This window comes from Aethina tumida, chromosome 3 (genome assembly GCF_024364675.1).
Source record: "Aethina tumida isolate Nest 87 chromosome 3, icAetTumi1.1, whole genome shotgun sequence".
Lineage (NCBI taxonomy): Eukaryota > Metazoa > Arthropoda > Insecta > Coleoptera > Nitidulidae > Aethina > Aethina tumida.
In genome coordinates, this window is record NC_065437.1 from 29,131,390 (window position 1) to 29,154,424 (window position 23,035).

At 26.9% G+C, this 23,035-nt stretch overlaps 2 protein-coding genes across 2 annotated transcripts in view; both read left to right on the forward strand.

Moving 5' to 3' along the window:
• Positions 1 to 23,035, forward strand: part of LOC109594915 (adipokinetic hormone/corazonin-related peptide receptor variant I-like) — a 66,179-nt gene that overhangs the window by 13,799 nt on the left and 29,345 nt on the right. Inside the window, exons 2-3 of the mRNA XM_049964654.1 lie at positions 17,564 to 17,791; positions 21,127 to 21,331. Of these exons, the coding sequence (XP_049820611.1) occupies positions 17,564 to 17,791; positions 21,127 to 21,331 (433 nt within the window). The remainder of the gene's footprint in view (positions 1 to 17,563; positions 17,792 to 21,126; positions 21,332 to 23,035) is intronic.
• LOC109605622 (protein YIPF5) overlaps positions 9,549 to 23,035 on the forward strand; it is a 459,086-nt gene continuing 445,599 nt past the window's right edge. The window contains exon 1 of the mRNA XM_049964466.1: positions 9,549 to 9,559. The gene's annotated coding sequence lies outside the window, so the exon portion shown is untranslated. The remainder of the gene's footprint in view (positions 9,560 to 23,035) is intronic.

The following is a 23,035-nucleotide window of genomic DNA, read 5'->3' on the forward strand; positions in this document are numbered from 1 at the left end:
TAATTCGTTTGGGGAATATTTAATTAACTTATAAATTAATGTTTGTTGTTTAATAAACAGCTCACGTAATGTGGTAATAGCCTTTTGCTGTTCATATTTGATCCAGTTATTCTATCAACAGATCCACTTGTGTGTACCTGTTATAATGTGTTGTACATCGTACTGCAGTAATTGAATACTAAATCCCGCGTAAATATTGGATACGTACGAACACAGATTAATGACTACTTTATCTTTAAAATGAATCTCTTATATCTGACTAACGGCGGTATAATCTTTAAAATATATCTATTTCAATTTCCTGCCGCTCTAATTTATTATGTGGGCAGAAATGCTAAATTGATATAAGTTAAATCAAATTCAGAACCTACAGTTCTATTACCTAGCTTAACCGAATTGGAAACAGACGGTAAAATGATGGTCCCAACTGAAGCATTAATGAGAGGTCTTATTCAAAACGTAATTGCCTTAAAGAAGGGTCCAGTTTATACTGTTCCATATCAAGCAAAGTTTAATTATCATTTACCGAGGTTTGAATAAAGGCGACTATCGTGGTTACATGTTGTAACAGTTTAAATATGGATAAACCACACGCATATTTAAACTACTAAATGAATTTGCCATTTGTTTGGATTAACCGCTGTGGTTTAGAACAAATCTATCTAGATGTCAGGCACATTATGGTAAACGACATTTAAAATGAAAAGAAATGTCATTTTAATGAAGGATCTAAGTAATTAAAATTGAATAATTCAAAAAATTACTGTATTTATCTGAAACAATTGGTCAAGTATACCAAATGTTGGCTCATATTGGAAATTTTTTTTTGTGGAATATGGGCAATATATATATATATATATATATATATATATATATATATATATTAACAAAAAGCTTTTTACAAATTCACTTCGTGAAATGAAATTATAATGAAATACTGGTAAAAGTTTCAGGGTAAATCGGAATATAAAGTGATAAATGCATCGTTAATATTAAGAACTTTCGACTCGTTGGAAATATTCATATTAAATTCATATTTAAATTTGTGATAAAGTTATCTTTTTTCAACAAAAAATATTTTAATATAATATTACTCTCTGCTTTAGAACTGTTTAAGGCAGTTTAAAAAATATGTAATGGACTTTTTTATAAACGCAACCGAGTGTTTCCTATTTTAAAATTAATAAGTGAATTATAGTATGTGATATTAAATACAAGAGGAGAAGTATAACTTGAAATTGGTTATTGTAAGTGTTTATTTTAGCAGCAAATGAAATTATTTGTATAAACCTGAGTGGGCATATTATGGTATTATACACGCAGCGCCACTTTTGAAGTGGATAATTTGAATTAAATAGATTTAAAAATATTTCCAATATGTTTAGTTCACTATGTTATTTAAATATTTGCAGCTCTACAACAAAATTAACAACAATCGATATCTTTATTTTTATGTCAAAAAAAAAAAACAGGGGGAGAGTTTATATTATTTGAGGCATTCTTAATTTATGTGTTGTTTAATGTTAAAATGCCTCAAAGAAAACTTTCTTCTGAAGACTTTGCCGCTATAATTGCAATTTTGAAACATGGTATTCAAGACACGTGTCTCTCAAAGAGTAATAAACCCCGAAAGGAATCGTTATTGGCAAACTGGTAATGCTAGTATACGACTTCGTGGTGGTTGATGGGTTACGGCCACATGACACGACTTTTTTCTGATTATTTCTGCTACATGAAATCGCACATTAGATCTGGAGTAATGGAATATTTCGAGCACAAAGGATTCGTTACTCGAAGTAAAAGTATCAAGTACTCAATGAACTTGGTACTTGAGATCATCCTCATAGGCAATATTTATTTACTTTACTCGTAATGGTCATACATCTTATACTTTTACTATGTCCAAATTATTGTTTGTTTTATAAGCATTAGTTTTTTTCTATTACTCGTTAAATATTACATAGTATAATTATATTTAATATATTATTTTGGTATTTTGTTGTATTTCTAAAAGTAATCAGTTTAAAAGTATTATTTTTATAAGAACAACTATGTAAATCTTTTTGGGGCCTACTATATTTTTTAATATATATTGATTTGGGAATGCCATGGATGGTGAAAGGTATTCGTAGAGAAAAGGGCACTGACCAAATACTGATTGTAAAAATGTACCGCTTAATATTCTGCTTCTTTAATATTAATTAATTTTGTTTCATTAATTTTTTTAAGTAATTTGGTGATGTTAGTTTTATTATTGTTTTAAAAATTCTGTTGTTGATAGAATTTTGTTTAATTTATGAAGGATATCCTTGTTTATTAAAACTAATTTTAATAATATAATTTTAATATAATGTCATTGTATATATTATCCATTTCCACGTTCAGTGTATTTATTTAACTAATTAAAAGTTAAACTAATAATAGCATTGAAATAACCAACACGTTTTTAAAGCGATTACGAAGCAGTAAATTCACAGAATTTTATAAACAGAATTTCATATGGTATAAATTAACGATACACAGCAGTATAGCATTACAAATACAATGTTTCTAAAACTTGAATTAATTACGTTAAATGGTACAGGTGTGCCAGATATAAAATGGGGACCTATATTAGATTACAAATGGCAACTAAGTGTTATTCCATGTATTAAAGACCGCGTAGCCCAAACTAATTAATTTGAACCCAAGATAAACAAAATATTTATTTTGAATTTTATTATTTGATAATCACACAGATCATAGATGATAAATTATGTATTAATAATATAACAATCCAAATAAAAGTATGATTAATTTAATAAAGAATCCTAAAAAAAATTACAAGGAGAAATGTCTCAACTAATGATCCATCTATATTAAATATGGATGCTCTCTTTTCTTTTGATTAAAAATTTTCATGAGTTCATGAGCCTAAATTGAACAGTGAACCGGTACAAGAAGCGACATTTCAATATTCTTATAATGAGGTATGATAACTTAATTTGGGCAACGAAATTTTGATTATTCATTGTTTTTATATAGGCTCTTGTTTTAAAAGTAACATTTACGTTTCATTTACAATACTGTGTGTTTCGAGAGAAAAATTTCAACTTCTTAATATGCTGGATAATTCATAAATCTCAAGTTAATAGTTAAACTTAATGATGATGATGAATTAATTATAAAGTTCCTCATTTTATATGAAGTAAATATTTTATGGCTGGTTAGAAATTGAATTTTTAATATTCTTTATATGTCTATGTGAGAAACTAGGCCATATACACTACCACATGATGTTGACGCTGAGATCGTTAACATTTAGACAATAGATTAACGGAAGGCCAACGTAGGTACTAAACCCCAATCATTTATTTTCGAAATGTTTGTTATGGTACATTCAATTAATTAATTAAAAGTACATTAGCTTTATACGTAGAGTAATTAGCGTTGCAATACACTACATCTAAATAATACCCTTATTTTATTAATATGTACTAAAATAAATAAAAATAACTGCAAACAATTTCTAAGGCAAATTACAATAATGCACTTGAAATTAGAAATGCCTGCGGTAGAAGCAAGTGTGGTAACTCATGCAGTTTATTTGAGTTGAACAATATAATTAACAAACATTTTCTGTAATATTATGTTTACCAAGATTTGACTATTTGTCAAATTTGTTTGTTGTGCTTGACAGTTTGCTAAGTTGTTTTAGTTTCAATGATTTTTCAGAAATAATAAGGGGCAATATAATTTTCTTTTAAGGATGTTACATTAACATAGGTCAGTGATTAAGTGTAAATAACTCTTTCAAACCATGCCATTTTATAAAATAGTTTTTTTAATGAAATATTAAGTACCTGAAAAAATAATTTATGTTTTCAACGTCAAACAATATTTAAAATATGATATAAGTACAAAAATAAATAATAGTTATATCGAAAAGTATATGATCCATAAGAAGGATAAATTAGAACTCCCAATTATCAAGTTGAAACTATCTCGCGTTATCGTGAAAAAGCTTTCCTATTGATAGAGGAGCTTGTTTTGAATAAGTTTTTCATGAACTTGGTCAATTTGTGATGACGCGACAATTGCATTAATCGTTTAGCCTTTTGGTAAACAATCAATGTGTAAAATTTCATATGCCATAGTTGTTGTTATTCTTGAACAAAGTTTACCACCCATAATTAAGACTCTCAAAAATTGTCATGATCAACACATTTTTCGTTACATATAAGAACACGATCGATAAAAATTTTATTTGCATTGCTTGCAAAGACAGAATAGGTAAATGTCAAACTCATATTTTTGTTATTCTCACTTAATTCGTTATCCATTTGTCCAACTTTCATTAATTAATTTAATTTCTTCGTTGGTACAGGTTTCGGATCAGCCTTAACGATGTTCTTTTTCAATTCATTTATTGTCACTTTTAAACTAACAGTATCTTCGTGCCATTTCTGTTGTTTTAAGTTGATTTTTTGAACTCGCGAAGAAAATTTGCACGAATTATTATAGCAATAGTATTTAGGCATAGCGTGATAAAAAAATAAATAGTTTAGCTATAAAGCATGGAAAAGCTTTTAAATAATAATAATAATTCAGTACAAAAGTTTTAAAATTTAATAAAAATTATTCAAATAAATCATGAACCAAAAATATAAATTACATTACTTTTTCTGGAACGTTTATTGTATTGTATGTATAATAGTTGTAGCCTGAAAGTTTTCCGTTTTACCTTAAAAGGAATCGGTTGAAATGAACTTTCCATTTACATCGAATTTTACTTTTAACACATTAAGGCATCTCTCCGGAAAACATTTATGTCCTAACAGGAGTTCAAAGAGAAAAATGCGAATGGTAGAAAGAACCTTGCAATTAGTATTTAAAAAGAATTATTCGTTATAATTGAGAACAGAGATAATAGAAAAAATGCAAGCACTCAATATATTAGTAAAATTTGGTGTTAAATGACAAGCTTCCTTTAATAAAAAGTGAGACAATATTGAATTGATTTTCAGTTTTACAAATTGTAAAGTTAAATTAATATCGTTAGGGTTTTGTTGGAAAGCTTTTAAGAACGACTATTAAGTGCGACCACAATGGAAACCAACCAAAGGACTAACTTAAAATGCAAATTAAATTGTAAATTTGTTTAGTTTCTCTTAACTGAAGCAAGCAAAAAAAGTAATGGCGAAATGAGAAATTAATTTTGACGGATTTTATGTGAGGATTAAAAACAGTGTTTAATCATTATATTAACTAAAATTAAAATTAATTACACACTCTAAAATTATTTTTAAAATTTAATACGCTCATTGAATTAAAATATACGTATAACTAATATTGTCAGTTTAAATCGAAAATTAATGTTTGTGCCTCCCCTTGTTAGGATAAAAATTATTGGAATATCAATTATCATCAGTTTACATAAAAATATACGCCATATGAAATTATTATTCAATTTTCTTTTCACTTGGTCTATTCATCTAGGTAATGGTAAATTTCCGTTTTTCGGTTTTTCGTCCAAAATAAACTTCCTGTCGAAAATAATATTTCTTTTGAAACTCAATAAGCTTTTAACAGTACTCAATATGTTTCCATTTCGGCTGTAAAAAGTTTACATTTCAAGCAATTTTTTACTATTTTAGATTAGTTTATTCACTTACAAACTTTTCAACTTGTGGGCCGAGATCGATTAAGGAAAAAGGAAAGGAAAATAAATAAATATTTAAATTTCTTACTAAACTATGTTTATCAATATGATCTTTATATAAAAAACTGACGATAGTCAGCCATCATCTGATTATCTCTAAAGCTTTGACGTTTTTCTTGACGTATTAATGAAAATTTTTACTTTGTTTATTGTTTACTTAGATTTTCTAAGAGGAAAACTAAATAACTGAAGTCAAAACGATTCTTAATTGTCTCATTTGATTGCCTATATTTTTATTTAAAATTAATAAAAGTTTGTTTTTATTATACTATACCTATTATTAAAATATTTTCACATCTGTAAAGAACGAAATAAAATGCCTTCACCATCAACTAACTTTATTATCAAAAACGATAACAACAATATAAGTTAACAATTTACTTTAGAACTTCGTATTTCTAGCTCTGCTTTGAAATAAAGCATTTTCATGCCTCTTATTAGAAGATCAATAAATCCTTGAGTGATATAACTCTATTCTTCAACTGCAACCTGTAGTATGTGTAAAATAGTCATGGGAGGATTTAAACGACCCCGAATTAATCAAGGTAAATAATTCCATACATACTCAATTGGGAAAGCGATGGTCACTCAATTCTTTCAATTTCATCGTCTTTAAGAAAGTCCCGAACCGCTTACGATCGATGTGGCCGAACATTGTCGTCCTTAAATACGGAATTGTGATCATCTGTTCCCGTATTTGTTGTACCTACAATAAGTCAATTATAAGATATATGTAAATTTGTTCAGTCTTTGTGACTTTGTGAATATTTACTGAAGAAGTTCTTCTTCCATACATGATTCCACCCCCGAACATGACTGGTCATATATGGAACCACTTCACTGGAATAAAGGCAAGGCTGTGGGATGTTGTGGACCTCTTCCTCTCTAGAATCGAATTCGACTGATTGAGGCAAAAGCCCTATTCCAACCTTGATGTTTTGTGTAATAGACTAGACACTCTTAAAAGTCTTCTAGATCGTAATCAATTAGCAACAATGATGATAGTTGCATAAGAAAATAGTTGGTGGTATGTAGCCTGATAATGACTCCTAAGGCTGTTAACAATAATATACCTATTTCCTATAACTATTTGGAGCACGTACCTTTCTTGTCGACCTTGGTCGTGTTCTTCAGGTCTAGTTTCATCAGAAATCATTTCATTGCGTCGTTGAATTCAACTTAACCGTATTGTGATGAATGATCAATCTTTGAGCAATTTGCCCATTGACAAACTTTTTTCTACTATTTGTGAACTGAATGTTTTGTGATACACAACTAAATGCTTCTTTTTTATTATATTATAGTTGTGACAAGAATGATTTTCTTCTTTTCATTATTTTTGACACAAAAACCATTAATTGTACATACTGCTACTATACTGCTTAAATTAAATTTAATGTGTTAGAATAATGAGAATTGATTTAAAAATTGTGACCCGGATAAACCAATTGCGTTGTATTTTGTAGCAGTGCGTTGCTCTTTTCTACGTATTGGGACGTTTTGTATTGTCCCAAAAAGTTGTAAACGGGTCTTTGAAATGCTTCAAAAATTCATTAAAAACATTCTCTTTATATAGCGTAGTAATTTGAAATATCTACTTCAATGAACTTGTTGTTATATTGGAAATTTGTTTTTCAGGAAACAGATATTATTTAAATATCGTATCCATGTAATCGAAATTATAGGAAATCTCAATTTTGTATCGGTTTACAAACTGAATATGAAATATATTGAAATTTAGTATTTTTAATTAAAAACAATGACAAGCGTATATCGAAAAGGAAAAAATAATCGCTAATTATATTGAATTTTTATACTCCATTTCTTCCAAAATATCATTATTATCATCAATAGGTTAAATTAATTAAATTGTAAATAATATAGTAAATATAAGTGATAGTGTAAAATAATTATTATTGTATAATGAATTTTTGTTTTAATACATTAATTAATTATAATTGTTTGGGTAATTATTTATTATTAGTTAAATGCATTATAATATGGCAAAATAATTACATGCGTCACGATTATTCAAATTAGAGGATGCTTCACGACTTCATTTAATTTGCAATAAAGTTTAAATTAAAATTAAAACAAAATAAACAATGATAAGCTTAAACAATAACAAATATAAATTGCAGGATAATTCACTCCATAGATAATTTTAACAATTCTATTTTAATTAGTTGATATAAACATATTGCTCGTATTATATGTTACAAAACATAAAAAATATCTGGTATCTGAGTTTAAAATGCATAAAAACTATAAATAGGAATAAATAATATTTTTTATCTTACTCAGTTGTCGTAATTTATTTATTGTATAATTCTATCAAAGACTCCAATTCGACCGTTTCCGTTACTGACTTCTAAAACCTAATGAGCAATTTGTTATTTTCATTCATTTTATTTGTGCGTATATCGAAACAGAAGCACAATATTTCACATACATGATTCTATTTATCGTGATCGAATGTAACGCTCACCAGAGTGTATGTGTGCATAGTGCACTTTCAAATAGGACCGATATATTTATCCTATATATTTATAGGATGACATATTTCAATTTAAAATGATTGAAACATGCTTTGGATCTTGCTCTTTAATGATTAAAGAAAGTTGTTCGCTCAAGGTAAATAACTCTGCTGTAAATTTTTGAGAAAGCTCAAAGTAATGTAATGAGTTAGTGGTTTGCTACAGAAACAAATTAGATCAGCGATATGTTATATATTTCCTATTTTATCAATTAGTTTCTTGTAATAAATCATGCAATGTGTATGCGTGTTCGGTTCAAATCAAGTCATCAAATGAAACGTGATAATTACTACGTATACTGAATATTTCGGATGAAGTAAGTTATGTCGGCGAAGACGTTGATATTGAAAGCTTGTTTGTCAATAAGTGAAGAATGTCATCAGGAAATTATATCTGTTATTATGTAGAAATAGCTCCACCAACCTCTCCATTAAGTGCAGAATTATTTAGACAAAGCCAAAAAGGCACATGACTCCTCTGTTTGGGGATATACATGCTGACTCAACTTGCTAAACATGAAAGAATTGATAACGTTCTGTTTCTAATGGCCTTGGTTTGTGCGCAATGTTCAAATTATCTGTGATATCAGATGTCATTCATGCTCATTTTAATTTTTCATTCATTTATGTAGCTGTTCCTTTATTGATGTGATATACCCTGAACCTGTATGAGTAGGAGACCGATGCATGAACTGTCACTAATCTTAATCATCCTCAAATCAGTTTAAGTAAAATCAGTAAATTAATAGTATATTATGAGGTTTTATTATGGTGGATGATACACCATATTCTTATACAAAAAAAATAACTGTCTAAATATTAGAAAAATAATTTTCAGGTTCTCGAAATGAAGGCTAATATTACCGGTGGTTATTTTTTCTTGTTAATAGCCGTTTTTTTAATGAATTTTATTCAATCATCTTGAAATATGCCATAATTTGGAAGGAGTTATTTCATCGTATTTTTTGTAAGCTTTCGTTTATCACTTATGGAATGTAATTATCCTTTGGCACATACTTCTTCATTTCAGAATGTCTCAGGGATACGCCTATATAAATGGAACATTATTTTTGCCTTCATATAATGAAAAAAATGTGCTTATTTTCCATGTATTTGTTACCAATTGTTTCTCCCCAAAATTACTTTTTTCCAGGTTACACGTGTGTAATTATTTTTTTAAGGAAAATTTTAATTGCGTTTTTATTGAGTAAAGTGAAATGAACTTTGTAAGGAAATTATTGCGTTCGTTATTAACTCGCCGTGTTGCTAAAATATCTTTCGTTATAAACTTGTTCATTAAATAACAGTGCTTGTCAACATAATCTTTATTAATTATAATATTCATTAAAATGTTTAAAGAGAGAAGGAAAATTAAGTGAAAGGGAACCCGCAGTTTTTTACAAAGTTTGATTGAACTTGATAATAAATCGTTTTCTAATACTATAGAACTTCAAATTTCTTTGTTTTCGGCCAATCTTGTAAAATAATACACTTTCCTTAAGTCAATTTTCCAGATAATTTGTTTTAACTTCATTATTCTATATTAACTTAAAGCAAAAACGAGCTGTGAAATTTAATTATGTTGAGTAATATAAAACGTATTGATTAAATAAAATATTTCTTGTAAAAAGGATTATTATTACTATTATTTATTCATTTATAAACAGTCTCAATAATAAGCACGTTTCGAACTATAAACACACTCAGTATTCATTGGATACACATAGTAATGCAGAGTTTTCAATACAGTACCTCCCATGGTACTGTAAGTAGAAACTCGATCTAGGATAGCTTGGCTTGAACCAATTTAGAAGTAAGAAGTAAGTACGTCCTAAAAACATATACGATAACTCTTTGATTTTAAACAGAAAAACAAACTCAAAATTAAGATTATAACAATTTATAATATTAAATATAAAAATCTTAAAAGTGTTTCGCAAAGTTATATTTGAAGAATTTTTAAGAAATCTAAAAATATCAAAAATTAATATTTTAAGTATAATTTAAAATACGAGGTACAAATAGTAAAAGACTTCGTAAATAACATTTTGAAAAGGGCTAACAATAAAAAATAAATTCAGTTTATTTGTTACACCGTTTATCGACTTCTGCATTGTATGTTTTCCTATAAAAATAAAAAATTGTTTATACGGTGTTTTTAAAATTTTTATTGTTCCGCTGAAATTCAATGCAAGTGGAAAAATACCTATTCAAAGTAGTGTTTTACCGACCATTTTGTAAGTTAAGAAATTGTAGTTTATTTCATGTCAGAATGCAATTCAAAAGGACATGTGATTGATAATCATGAAACTCAAAACATTTGCAGACTTGAGAATATGTTAAAGTTAATAAATTGCTTGAGGCTTTTACCCGACATACTAAAGTGGACCCCATTTTTAACTAAGAGTTTTTTTTTTGTTATTGTTAGTTTAAACAAGTAGTAGATAATGTACTGTGGAAATTGAAAAAGGGGATTGATGTACATTTTAAAAATTTAAATAAGTAATTACGTATTACAAGTAGTGTTTTTTATGATGTGGGCAAATAAAATTTCTCAACAAAAAAGTATTATTTAATTTCAAGTTGATTAAATTAATAAGGCAAACCCAACTGGAGTTCTACAAATTATTATTTTCCCAGGAGAATCGTAAAATTCATTTTATATTTCGTGTCCTTTGTATGTTGGTCGGTAGGCACAATACCTAAATCTCGTCAATTTATTTCTTACATAAAAACACATTTATTGTTTTTGTTCCTTCTTTAATGAATTTCCATTTAATTTTTGAAACTGTGTTGGAATATTAAACCAATTAATATATTTCATACCAATGATTTACTATTTTAATTAAAAGATTTTTAGTAAGTAAATGATTGCTCATTTTGAATATTATGAAAATGTTAATTAACTAATTGAAATTGTCATTAATTTTTATATCTTTTCTTAGTATTGCAAGTAAAAACAAATCAATAAATTTAAGTTAATAAACACAAGCTTCCTAATTTATTTTTGCATCAGAGAGTACATGAGTATTTCATATTTGACATGTTTATTGCCGTAAAATGGCTTTTTGACATGACAGCTTCATTTACTCTTATAATGCTAATAATATTCGACATGAATATTGCGTTAATTAAAACAACATTCCTCATTGTGAAATCCGGAATAAATTAACAATTTAATATTAGATATTGTTATTTCATTATAACTATTGAATTACATGAAAATTAAAATTTTTAAAACTATAGAGAAACAAAGAACATAAGTTTTTAATAATAAAATTCTCTATGTCTCTATAATTGTTCAATATTTTTGATTTAATCTATTCAACTGGGCAACGAAATTTATATTTCAAAAAACTTTGAAATGAGTCATTGAAATTCCATGTTTTCATATTTGATACAAAGGCCACATTCATTTTATGTAATAAAAAATACCCAGAATAAAATCATTTTTCGAATAAAAGCAAGCCATTACATTTTGCAATTTCAAATTTCACACAAATCTACAGGAATTCATTAAAATTGAAGGTGATTTTTTAATTTATCAGTCCCTTTATGGGATGGGATCCGACAAAAGTTTATTAAAGCAGACACGAAAGTAATCATAATTATTTGCTGTACATTGAATATAAAAATCTACTAGATTTAATTAATTGTTGGAAAAAAATTCTATTAACTCTCGTTGTCACAGCGTACATATATTAAGAATATAAGTATTTATTTCAGGGTAATATGATATCAATTAAATTATTGTTTTTTATTAAGCTGCAAATTAAAATTATTAATTGTTAGAACAATAAAAAAACGAATCTATAATTCAGCAATGAAAGATTAGTAAAAATGTTAATTTTGTAATAAATTGTGTCGATTTCTAGCTTCTTACCTCTTATTGTAATCGTCGGGATACTTTCACTCCGTATTTCATTTAAATTCGCCTCACGCAATTCATACAAATTGTGGATATTAATGACACCCTACAATTTATTTTCTCGGTCGTTCATCTTTTATTGGGAACATCTATATTTTACCCAATGACTTTTGCAAACGGGGAGAGAAATAAAATTGAATTAACTTTTTTATTTGTGTTAGTTTTTTTAAGTACTTTCATTATGGAAATATTTAATTTAACGAATGCTGTGCGAAAGTTTTACGTATAAAACAAGTTTTCTAAGGTAAATTTGATGTAAAACCAAACCTGTTTTTTACATATAATTTTAATTATTAACGGTTGTATATTTACGTAAATTGAGGTATACATAAAAAAATACTGTTTACTGCTTTTAATTAAAATTCTTAACTTCCAAAACATAATTAATGTTATCTGCTTATACACATAGTTCACAAAGTGTTTCATAAACAAACTTGTTTTCTACTTACAAGTGTATATTAGATTTTTTATCTTTATGCCCATATTATTTATATGTGATTTTGTATAATTAAAAAAAAAATAAGCATCAATTATTTAATTTACAGATTCTAGATTTTATTAAAGCATCTCTGACAAACTTGTTTTTTAATTCGTCGATGTCATTTTTGACAAAATGGTAAATTTTTCAGTGATTAATTTTTCTTTTTGATAAGTCTAAGGAGGAATAAAATAAAAAATTGTTATAAATATTGGTGAACCAACTCTTTTTAAAGACTTGCCCATAAGAGCAAGTTGTTATCGGAAAATAATTTCCGATAACAACTTGTATTGATTAGAAGAGTAATAATGGGATTTTGCTTTCTATTACATTTTTGAAGGTGAAATTAACTTCAATAGGAATTTTCAGTTCCTCTCTTAACAAAACTTTACTGATAGAGACAGAAAGTAGTTTAAAACTTCTGTTAATTAATTGTTTTTGATACAATCAAATAAATTTAGGCGAACTTTACGGTTAACTTTATTTTGTATTTTAAAAAGATCGGTTAAAAAGTTTTACAAAATTGAATATAACATTTTGAAATGGTTTATTTATATTTGTTAATGAATTACTAATACAAAAATACTTCATATTTTATGAAATATAAACAGAATTTTGTATTTTTAAATTTATTTTATTTATTTAATTTTTTAATCTCGCCAAAAATAAATTATGTGTATATAGATGTAAACATTTAAATAATTTATTTATTTAATGTGTAATGATTACAGGATTCTCATTTCAAAATAACTTTTTATTTAATATTATTTTTATATAAGGAATTGTTATGATGTAGAAAAACTTGATTGTTTTCAGACAAATCACAGGCGATTTTCTTTGTTGTTCATCTCACGATAAAATGTCTTTCAAACTTTATAGATTGCTAGACAGTTCATCATTGAATCAGATATTACGTTTACAAATGGGATTTCAGAATGTTTCTTAACCGATAAATGTAAAGAAGCGTCTGAGGGTTAATGTTAAATATGCGGATGAAATTGAGGGCAAGAAGTAAATAACGTCTAGGACCATTTGTAAAGATGAGTACCACAAAAACTTTATTCATAGACATTTATTATGGGGAAATACTGAAAAAATTGGCGTTACTAAAATATTGTATTTAAATTTAACCAAAAAGATACATAAACTTCCTCGTTTATATAAACCATTTATTTTCGAATATATTTGATAAAATTCAGTCTAAAACAATATATTTGTTTTCCCTGAAGTTTTCACATTTAATAAAATATAAAAAGCGATATGAACGTACAAAAGTTCTTAAACAGAATAAAATCTTGTATACCTAGATGCACCAAAAACATATCCCGTTCATAAAATCTCATATAGATAAAATAAGAGAAGGAAACATTGCACGGGGAACCACATATAAGTAAATTTTGTGAAACTGAGTTAAATATTTTTCGTGTAGAGAATAAAACTTTAATAAATCAACCTATAACATATTTATCAAAAATTCTTAATACGTATTTTCATTAGATTTTCATCAATTTTATTACAGTCAACTTGATATTAATGAAAGTGTAATGGAGAGTTTGGTGGAATTACGAAGAAATATTTCAACAAACTTCATGAATAATTAGTAAATGTGTAATTCTAGACAGAAATTAATGTATATTACTATATCTCATATTTCGAACAATATCTAGAGTTAAATTTAAATGGAATGTTAATTAATGTGGCACTAAATGTATTTTTAACGAAAGTTGAAACTACAGAGACAAATGTATATTCCAACTAATATCTTATAAAATCTCCATAAAAATGAATTAGTTTATCAACGTTTATATAAATAATTCCGCTTCTATTGCAATGTGAAAGTAATCGATTCGCATTTAAGGGAAAATTAAATAAATAGCTCCCACGTAAATAATTTATACTTGTCTCAAAATGAGCGACTTAAGTGACATTTATGAGGCCATCGTAGATACAAATAGCTTTTCTTAGTTGCTATTATAGATATAATTTATATCAATCCTTTTGAATGCATTAAAGGTGAATTTCCACCATATGCACCTTAAAAAGAACATGAAAAATACATAAATATTTTGTGTCACAGTGGATTAACTTATTTTATCTGTATAAGCCAGATTCTCTTGGACTCATGGTTTTTTTGTCAAAAGTCTTCTATTAATCTGTAATCTTATTTATTACATTTTTTAAATGTCTAGACAACTTTTTTTTTGTTTTTATATAACACATTGCTTAACATTTTAATTGTCTTTTACGTACTAAACTGAAATATTTAAAGAATATTTTATATATTAAAATTCTATTTTTTTAAGGTTGTTCTCTAGGTTAGAATATGTCACAAATTACTTATACGCTTTACCACTTACATCCGCTTTCTAATACGTGACATGAAGATCTTAATTTAATTAAAACATTAATTAATTTCATCACACTTTAATGTATTTTGAGATGGAGTATTTGAATTAAACAAGATATTAGAGGGTAGCAAGGAAACCTTGTTCTGATAGTATTATAATTAGTTCATAAAACTATAAATTGAACACATTTATAGATGGTAGTTTGAACAAATAAAAGAAGTTGGCAATTTACATACAAATGAAATCTATAAATGCAATGTCTATTGCGTATGTGTTCACGATTATAATTATTGAGTAAATAGATTCTTTGACTGGAGATTAATTTGGATCGAAACCAATTACCAAGTCTATTTTAAGTATTAATTTACCTCATACAAAGGATTTATCATTAATAGACAATGGTTGGATTAACTGATTTAGGCAGCTCATTATGATGAAATTTGATGGAACAACAAAATCAAGTAATTGGCCTAATTAATGATGATTTTTGTGGGCAGTAATCTTGCAGTATATTAAGATTAATAATTTAATTGATTTAACATATTAGGAAAATTTATTTTTTCACTTTAGTTCTTATAATTTGTTGTACGTTAAATTCTTATGACTTGAAAAAACAATAAAAATAAAAAAATTCTCATTATATACAAATAATTTTAAATAGGAATAATAAGAAATACAGTTAAATAAAACTGGAACTTTATTTACTTTATTTAGGGAATCCTCCTTTGAATTGAGTGTGTGACAAACAGTATTAAAAGTAGAAAATCAAGTGTAAAAAGAACTATTCTATTCTTGAAATTGATTCAGAGAAATTGAGATGTATTTGTAAATATTTAAATATTCAAAAATGTTCAATGTCTTAAGTAAAATCATAATAAATCTTTATAAATTCACGGTTCTGGTACATGATTTATTTGAATAAATGAAGAAGCTAATCGATTAATGTAATTAATTACCTTCTGCCAATAAATTAAGCAAGTTCATGAAAAACTTATTCAAACACGAACTTCTCTAGTTAATAGAAGAGGCTTTCTGCTTCTTCCTGATAACGTATAACTTTATGTAATATTAAATATTTAAAGGAACCTTTAAAATGTTAAATGGAAAGTTCTATCTTATACACAATATTGATTAGATATTTCTCCGTGTTATGATTGCTTACTTACGATCCATGTATCTATAATCTTTTTCTTGTCATGAATTTTTGCATGCACAAGGTTTGCAAAATATTGCTGAGTAAAATAGTTACTATTTCGTTGAATAAAAATTATTCTAAAGAAAGAAATATTTTCAAACTTAAACTTTAAACCTTTTAAACGTAAATCATTTTTCACGTTACTTAACATATCCTGAACACCTTAAAAGTTTGCTTTGAAACTATTTATAAGGCTTGAATCCATAAATCGTGGTCTATTGAATTAAAATTAACGAAAATTTTTAATTTATAACATTATATTGTTAGACTGATTTATAGGTAACTTTTACGACATAAGAACCACACTTCTCTTCTTTATATTCGTATCAATTGTGTTCCATTCATTTTAGGACCACTATACAAACTTTAGATATTGTATAAATGATTTACTAACCTTAGTTTTATTATCTAAAGGTTTTATATCCTTGACGAGTAATTTTTTACACGTTTTTTAGTTCTACCTTGTAAGTCGCTACTGTTTCGGGCAAAAAATTTTGTTGCAACCGTCTCTTGAAAAAGAAATAAAATAAAGCCACCAGGATAAAATTTTATATCTCAATTGCTTCACAAAATCGAACCCGAAACATAGTAGTAAGTTTTATTGTTGACCTTTTAAATAAATGTGTTGATATTTTATTACTTGTATTTTGTTTATCAATTTTTTATATTATTGTGGTTGTTTATATGACATATCCGTATACATTATAAATTATAAAAAGCTTAAGAGAAATCTAATTTGGGTATAATTAGATTAACAAATTCATATGAGGGTGAATTTTATATGTATATACACTAAATTACTTAATTTTGTCAGATTAAAAACACAAAATATAATTGTTTTTAGTACATTTATTTATACACCATAAAGTAACCTGTTTTTAAATTAAATTGCAATTGATGACGCATAAATGAATGGTGTTTTCGAGTTGAATTTACAAATTTAACATTATTCGATTTGCAATAAATTAACTGGTTGTAGTAATCAAAATAGCGTAAATACTGTATTGAGTATATTTATTGTATTTTGTGTTAATTTAAAATATATTAATTATAATTATGTAGGTCAATTTTATGCATGCAATTTCATTTAATCTCAAAAATATAAAATACTTACATTTTCTCACTTTATGCGTATGCATTTTCCTATGCGTATCAAAATTTTTACGCCTCTAATAAAAATACCAATAACTTTTTATTAGTTTGCTTATGGAAAATTAAGAGAACAAAATTAAATTTCTCAATTACCCACTCGGAAACATAAAACACCGATTGAGAATTGTTGAAAAAGCACGAACATCACGCCGTTTGACTGAGTAATCATTAAAAAATCCTCGACAAGAAAAGGAACGTTTCCTAATCCTAGAAATCCTCTTGCAGGTTGGCTGGAGATTAACGGGACGCTGGATTGCCGGAAATGTGGCCTGCAAAGTATTCCTGTTTCTAAGAGCTTTCGGTCCCTACCTAAGCAGCAATGTCCTCGTGTGTGTCTCATTGGATCGCTACTTTGCCGTACTGCACCCACTCAGGGTGAACGACGCACGTCGACGAGGGAAAGTTATGCTGGCGTTCGCTTGGGGCACATCATTCATCTACTGTTTTCCTCAGGTGGGCACGAAAACACACGACACTATCTAGTGGTCTAATATACTCACCGTCAAAAGAAATATTTATATGTGTATTGGATTCTAATTACACTATGTTACATTTTTAAAAGTTTTTTATAAATCCCTTTACTTATTTTAACCTTGTATTGTGCATAGTAAAATTGAATATTCCGTATTCACACACAATTTTCAAAATGGAGCGAGCCGTTAATTTTTATGATATGGTGATGTTAAGAATTTGACACCTTTTTTGTATTTCATATTACTTTTATTACTTCTATTCAACACAACATTGGACATGAAAAAACATCATTCTAATAAATATAGTTTAATATTGAAATTTTTTGTAATTCCTATAATTTTAAATTAATTATTCATAATTTGGAAAATACGTCGTTGCACGCACAAATAAATTTTGTTTAAAGAAATATTTTCCATATTTTTATTAATTAATTTTAGAATAGGCATATTTTATAACCCTCGAATAAAAATTCATATTTATGAATGGGTGCATTTTATAAAATAACAATATCTCATGAATAATTCCATATATTTTAATATTTAATTCAATAAATAAAATATAATAACCACAAAGATATAAGTATTAATGGATTATGGTATCAGTTTAATGAAATTTTAGTATTAATATGTTTAATCAATTTGCAAAAGTTGTGGTAATTAAAATGAACTGCTACATAAAGCTGAACACAGAAATCTTCAGATTATGTGTTTATACTTTAAACTCGTTCGGGTGCAATATTTTTATGGACCATTAACCTATTTTATGATGATAATAGGGATTAGTGTGGGGATGTTTATCTGCATCCGTGGTTCATCAATTACAACATTGTTTCAAAAAAAAAGGTTACGACCAATTTCAAGAATGAAGTGGCTTTACTTGATGTGCAGACCCATCCAGAAGTAAGAACGATTCAATTGCAAGAGTAAGTAGTTTTGCGAGAACAATTTAAAACTCTTTGAAAAGACAGGGACATAACAATTTAATCGCGTGGGGCACAATTTTAGTACACTTCGATTATCTTTTTAGCTCGTGCACGACAATTTTAAATGGAATGTGCTTCAACACGAACAATTTGCATACCTTATTGTTTTGAAAAGTTTTTGATGGTGTTGGGTTAATTGGGTTGTGTTTCTTTAAGTTTCAAAAAAATCAATATTACCCACAATTGTCAGATGAAGTTTTGACAGATGTTATATTTTTTACGATAAAGGTCTCATCTCATCCATTATAAATCAATTCGGCTGGGTCAACCAAGCCATGCAAAAAGAACCTGCCAATTATAGTTGAACAATTAATCAATCATGGGATTAAGGGTGTCTTAAGTAAAATACCCGACAATGGAAATTTAATCATGTCTAATTTATGAAATTATCAATTATTAACTTTTTGACAATTTTTAAATCTACGTTATGAATGACAGTTAAAACGTTATCAGTCATGGGAAAAAAAGCATCTTAAGTAAAATATATTGACAATAAAAATCTTATCATAACTAATTGAAATGAAATCACCAAAAGATTTTTTCAATATACGCGGTCAATTACAATTAATCATTTATTTAATCTTGATAATAGGAATATTTTAAGTAGAATACACTGAAAATGAGAATCCAATCGTGACTAATTTATTAAGTTGTCAGAAACTTTTGTCATTTTTTAAAAATAGTCAATAATGAGAATAAAAGAAATATCCTGACAATAAGAATCTAATAATGACCAATTTATGAAGTTGTGTGAAATTCTTGCCTTTTTTAAATATGGGCTGCCAGTTACAGTTAAAATCGTAATCAGTTGTGAGAATAAAAGCACTTTAAGTAAAATATTCTCACAATAAGTACAACTAATTAATTAAAACACCTAAAGCTTTTGTAATTTTTTCAGTACACGCTATAGTTAAACATTTAGTTATGGGCCTAAGATTATCTGAAGCAAAATGCTTTTACAATGAAAATCTAATCATGACAAGTTTGTAAAGTCATCAGGAGTTTTTGTTATATTTTTTTAACTTATGCGACCAATCACACAGTGGATTACTTTGACAACAAGAGCCTAATCATAACTAATTTATGAAGTCATCAGGTTTTGTAATTTTTAAACATACGCTAACAATTACTGTTAAACATTTAATTAATTTAGAAAGTTAAGTGAAATATTCTGACAAGGAGTGTCCAATCATGATAAAAACCAGAAGTTTTTGTCATTTTTTAAACGTACAGAACCAAATACAATAAAACATTTAATTAATCATGACGGTAAGAACATTTTAAACGCAATATTCTGACAATGAGAATCTAACTATGACTAATTTATGAAGTCACCAAAAATTTTGGCCTGAAATGAGAATCTGATGATAAATAATTTATGAACTCATCAGAAGTTTTTGCCATTTTAAGCTATCCATACCAATTACAGTTAAATATTTAATTAAACATGATAATAAGAGTATCTTAAATAAAATACCCTGACAATGAGAGTCTAATAATCATGACTAATTTATAATGTCGCTGGAAATTTTTTACTATAATATTCTTTATAAATAACGGTGTCAGCTCGAACAATTTAATTTTAACTTTATTGCCATAAATAAATCCCATTATGCTTATTTTTATTTAAAGAGTTTCCTTATTGAAGTTTATTTTTGTACTTCTACTGTTTTTAACGAAGAACCTGATTATAGAACACATTAATAATTACTTCACAAGTCAAAATTAAATTTAAAAATGTCAAATCGTAATTTTCCTTTAATTAAGAATTTTAGCTGAAGCAGAAAAAAACATTAATATTAGTCGTATAACTCGACTGTATTTTTATCTCGTATTTTGTAGAAATGAATTATGTATCCTCAGTTGCTTTTATCCGTTTAGTTTATTCTACAATAAGGCAGTATTGTATAATACAATCAGAATTTATTTATAGTTATGTTTCAATTACAGTAGTATTTGTTCCCGCTATTAATGGTATCATTTAAATTGAATCCATTCAGTATTACTAATAAAAAGTGATACTCGAATAAAAAATTTAATTTGGAGTTTTAATTTATTATTAATAACTCCATTCATTTTACTCAACCCACGCTTTATGTGAATTGAAAATAATATTTCCGTTTAATTAGTATACAAGTTTATTTTAATACTTTGAAAGTGATTTTAAGTACCTAAGCTTGCCATTCAAAGATCATTATAAATTTATTTTAAATACCTAATTTTTATTACTTAGATCTAGATATGAATGAATGTCGTTCGTTTAATTTATCTGAAAATATCTTTTTCTATTCCATGTAATCCAAGTCATTAATGAGATTTTTTTTTGTTACAGAGTTTCGTCTTTCGGGTGCAAAAACATCCCGAGTACCCCCAGTATGAGCAGTGCGTGTCATTTGGATTTTTCACTTCGACTTCTCAAGAAATTGCGTATAATTTAATGTCTGTGATGTTTTTGTACTTTATACCTTTATTTGTGATTGTAATCGCGTACACCGCTATTATGTGTGAAATCTCGAAAAACTCCAAAGAAACAAGAGGTAAATATGCATGAAAACATGTTTTAATTAAAATAACTAGAAAATTGTAAATAAGTATATTTTGATAGTATTCTGAATTAATATCTAAGCTTTGAGGAGCGTGATAGCATTTATGAAATAAATATTATTAAAGTAAAGTTTTTATTAAGTGCCTGTAATAAAACACTTCTTCAAACACTTTTTAAAATATAATGATCCCTCTAAGAGGTTTGTAACAGATAGGTGCAACTTAATCCAAATTGCACAGTTTTATAACCATTAAATCTTCTGTGGGAGTAAAGGTTTTGACCAAAGTGTAGGAGTATATTGTAAAAGAGTTCAGTAAAACTTCTAAAACAGGCTATAAATACACTAAGTAAACTGATAAAATATTATGTGAAGATTGTCACATTATGGAAAGCCATGAAATATTAGAAAGTAAAATTGTATTTATACGTAGAATCATATTAGACTTTATTTTCAGACATTATTTTAAACTCTTAAATTAATATATAATATTTCCCCATTATAACTTGCTGCAAAATTTTGAACATAAATATCTTGTCTTGTTTTCTCCATATTTATTATCAAAATAACTTATAAACAGGTTAAATTACAAACAAGTGCAAGTATATGAACCAAGTTTCAAAATTCTCCCCCATAACATAACTATAACCATAAACATAAACCACAATCTAAGGTTAAACAGTGCCTTGCTGTTTAAATTTAACGAAGAGCTTTCAGGACACGTCCCAAAACTAATTCCGTTTCTGATCAAATAGTTTTCTATTCCAATCGACCATATTACCTGAAGGTGTCGCTATTAATACACTAATGAACATTATAACGGACGTGACAATGCATAAACTAACGGCAGTAACTTAACCCCTATAAACTGTTTACTTTGGAGTAAGTGCGTTTGGATTTATTTAAGCAAATCGTTTAAGGAGCTCTAATGTTTTGCGAAGCAAATAGTCATAAACAAAGGATTTAATTTTTTGTGTAAGAGGCTTAATTAAATAAAAATTCTGAGCAGTAATTGGGGTAAAGTGCTACTTCATTAAAATGTTTTTTTTATTCCTTATACATTAAAATTCAGTCAACCAGTTTAATTTCACTAATATATTTCTTAAAAATATAAGAATGAAGTTTATTTTGGTTAAAAATTTATATTTAGTCGATAGTCCAGATAGTCCATGTGTATTGAAATTGTCTTTATTCTATTCAAACTAGGTGCGGAGTAACAAAAACAAATTTAATTGCATGATAAGTATTCAGAAGGGTCGTGGCACACATATTTATTTAATTTATTATTAATAATATTTATTTAATGTTAATTATAATATTAATTTTTATGTTAAATTGTGTCCATAAGAATACTTTTTTATATTTATCTAACAATAGATTTAAAAATGTTATATATTGACCAGTAATTGAATTTGAATATTTGTTATTTTATTTTTTACATTTTTCAATAGACGTAAAATAAACATCCATTTCTTGTAAATTTTTTTTATTTTCAAAAATAATGAAGCCCCAAAATATGAAGGAAATTGGTAATGCTTCTAGAGAAGAATAGGGAAGTATGGATTTAGAATTTATTCACTCACTAATTTTGTGTATGCCTAAGAGGATGGAAGCCATTTGTCGACCAACTACTGATTGGAAAAATTTTAATAATCCATTTTTTTAATTTTAGTTAACTTTGTTTTATTATTTTTTCCA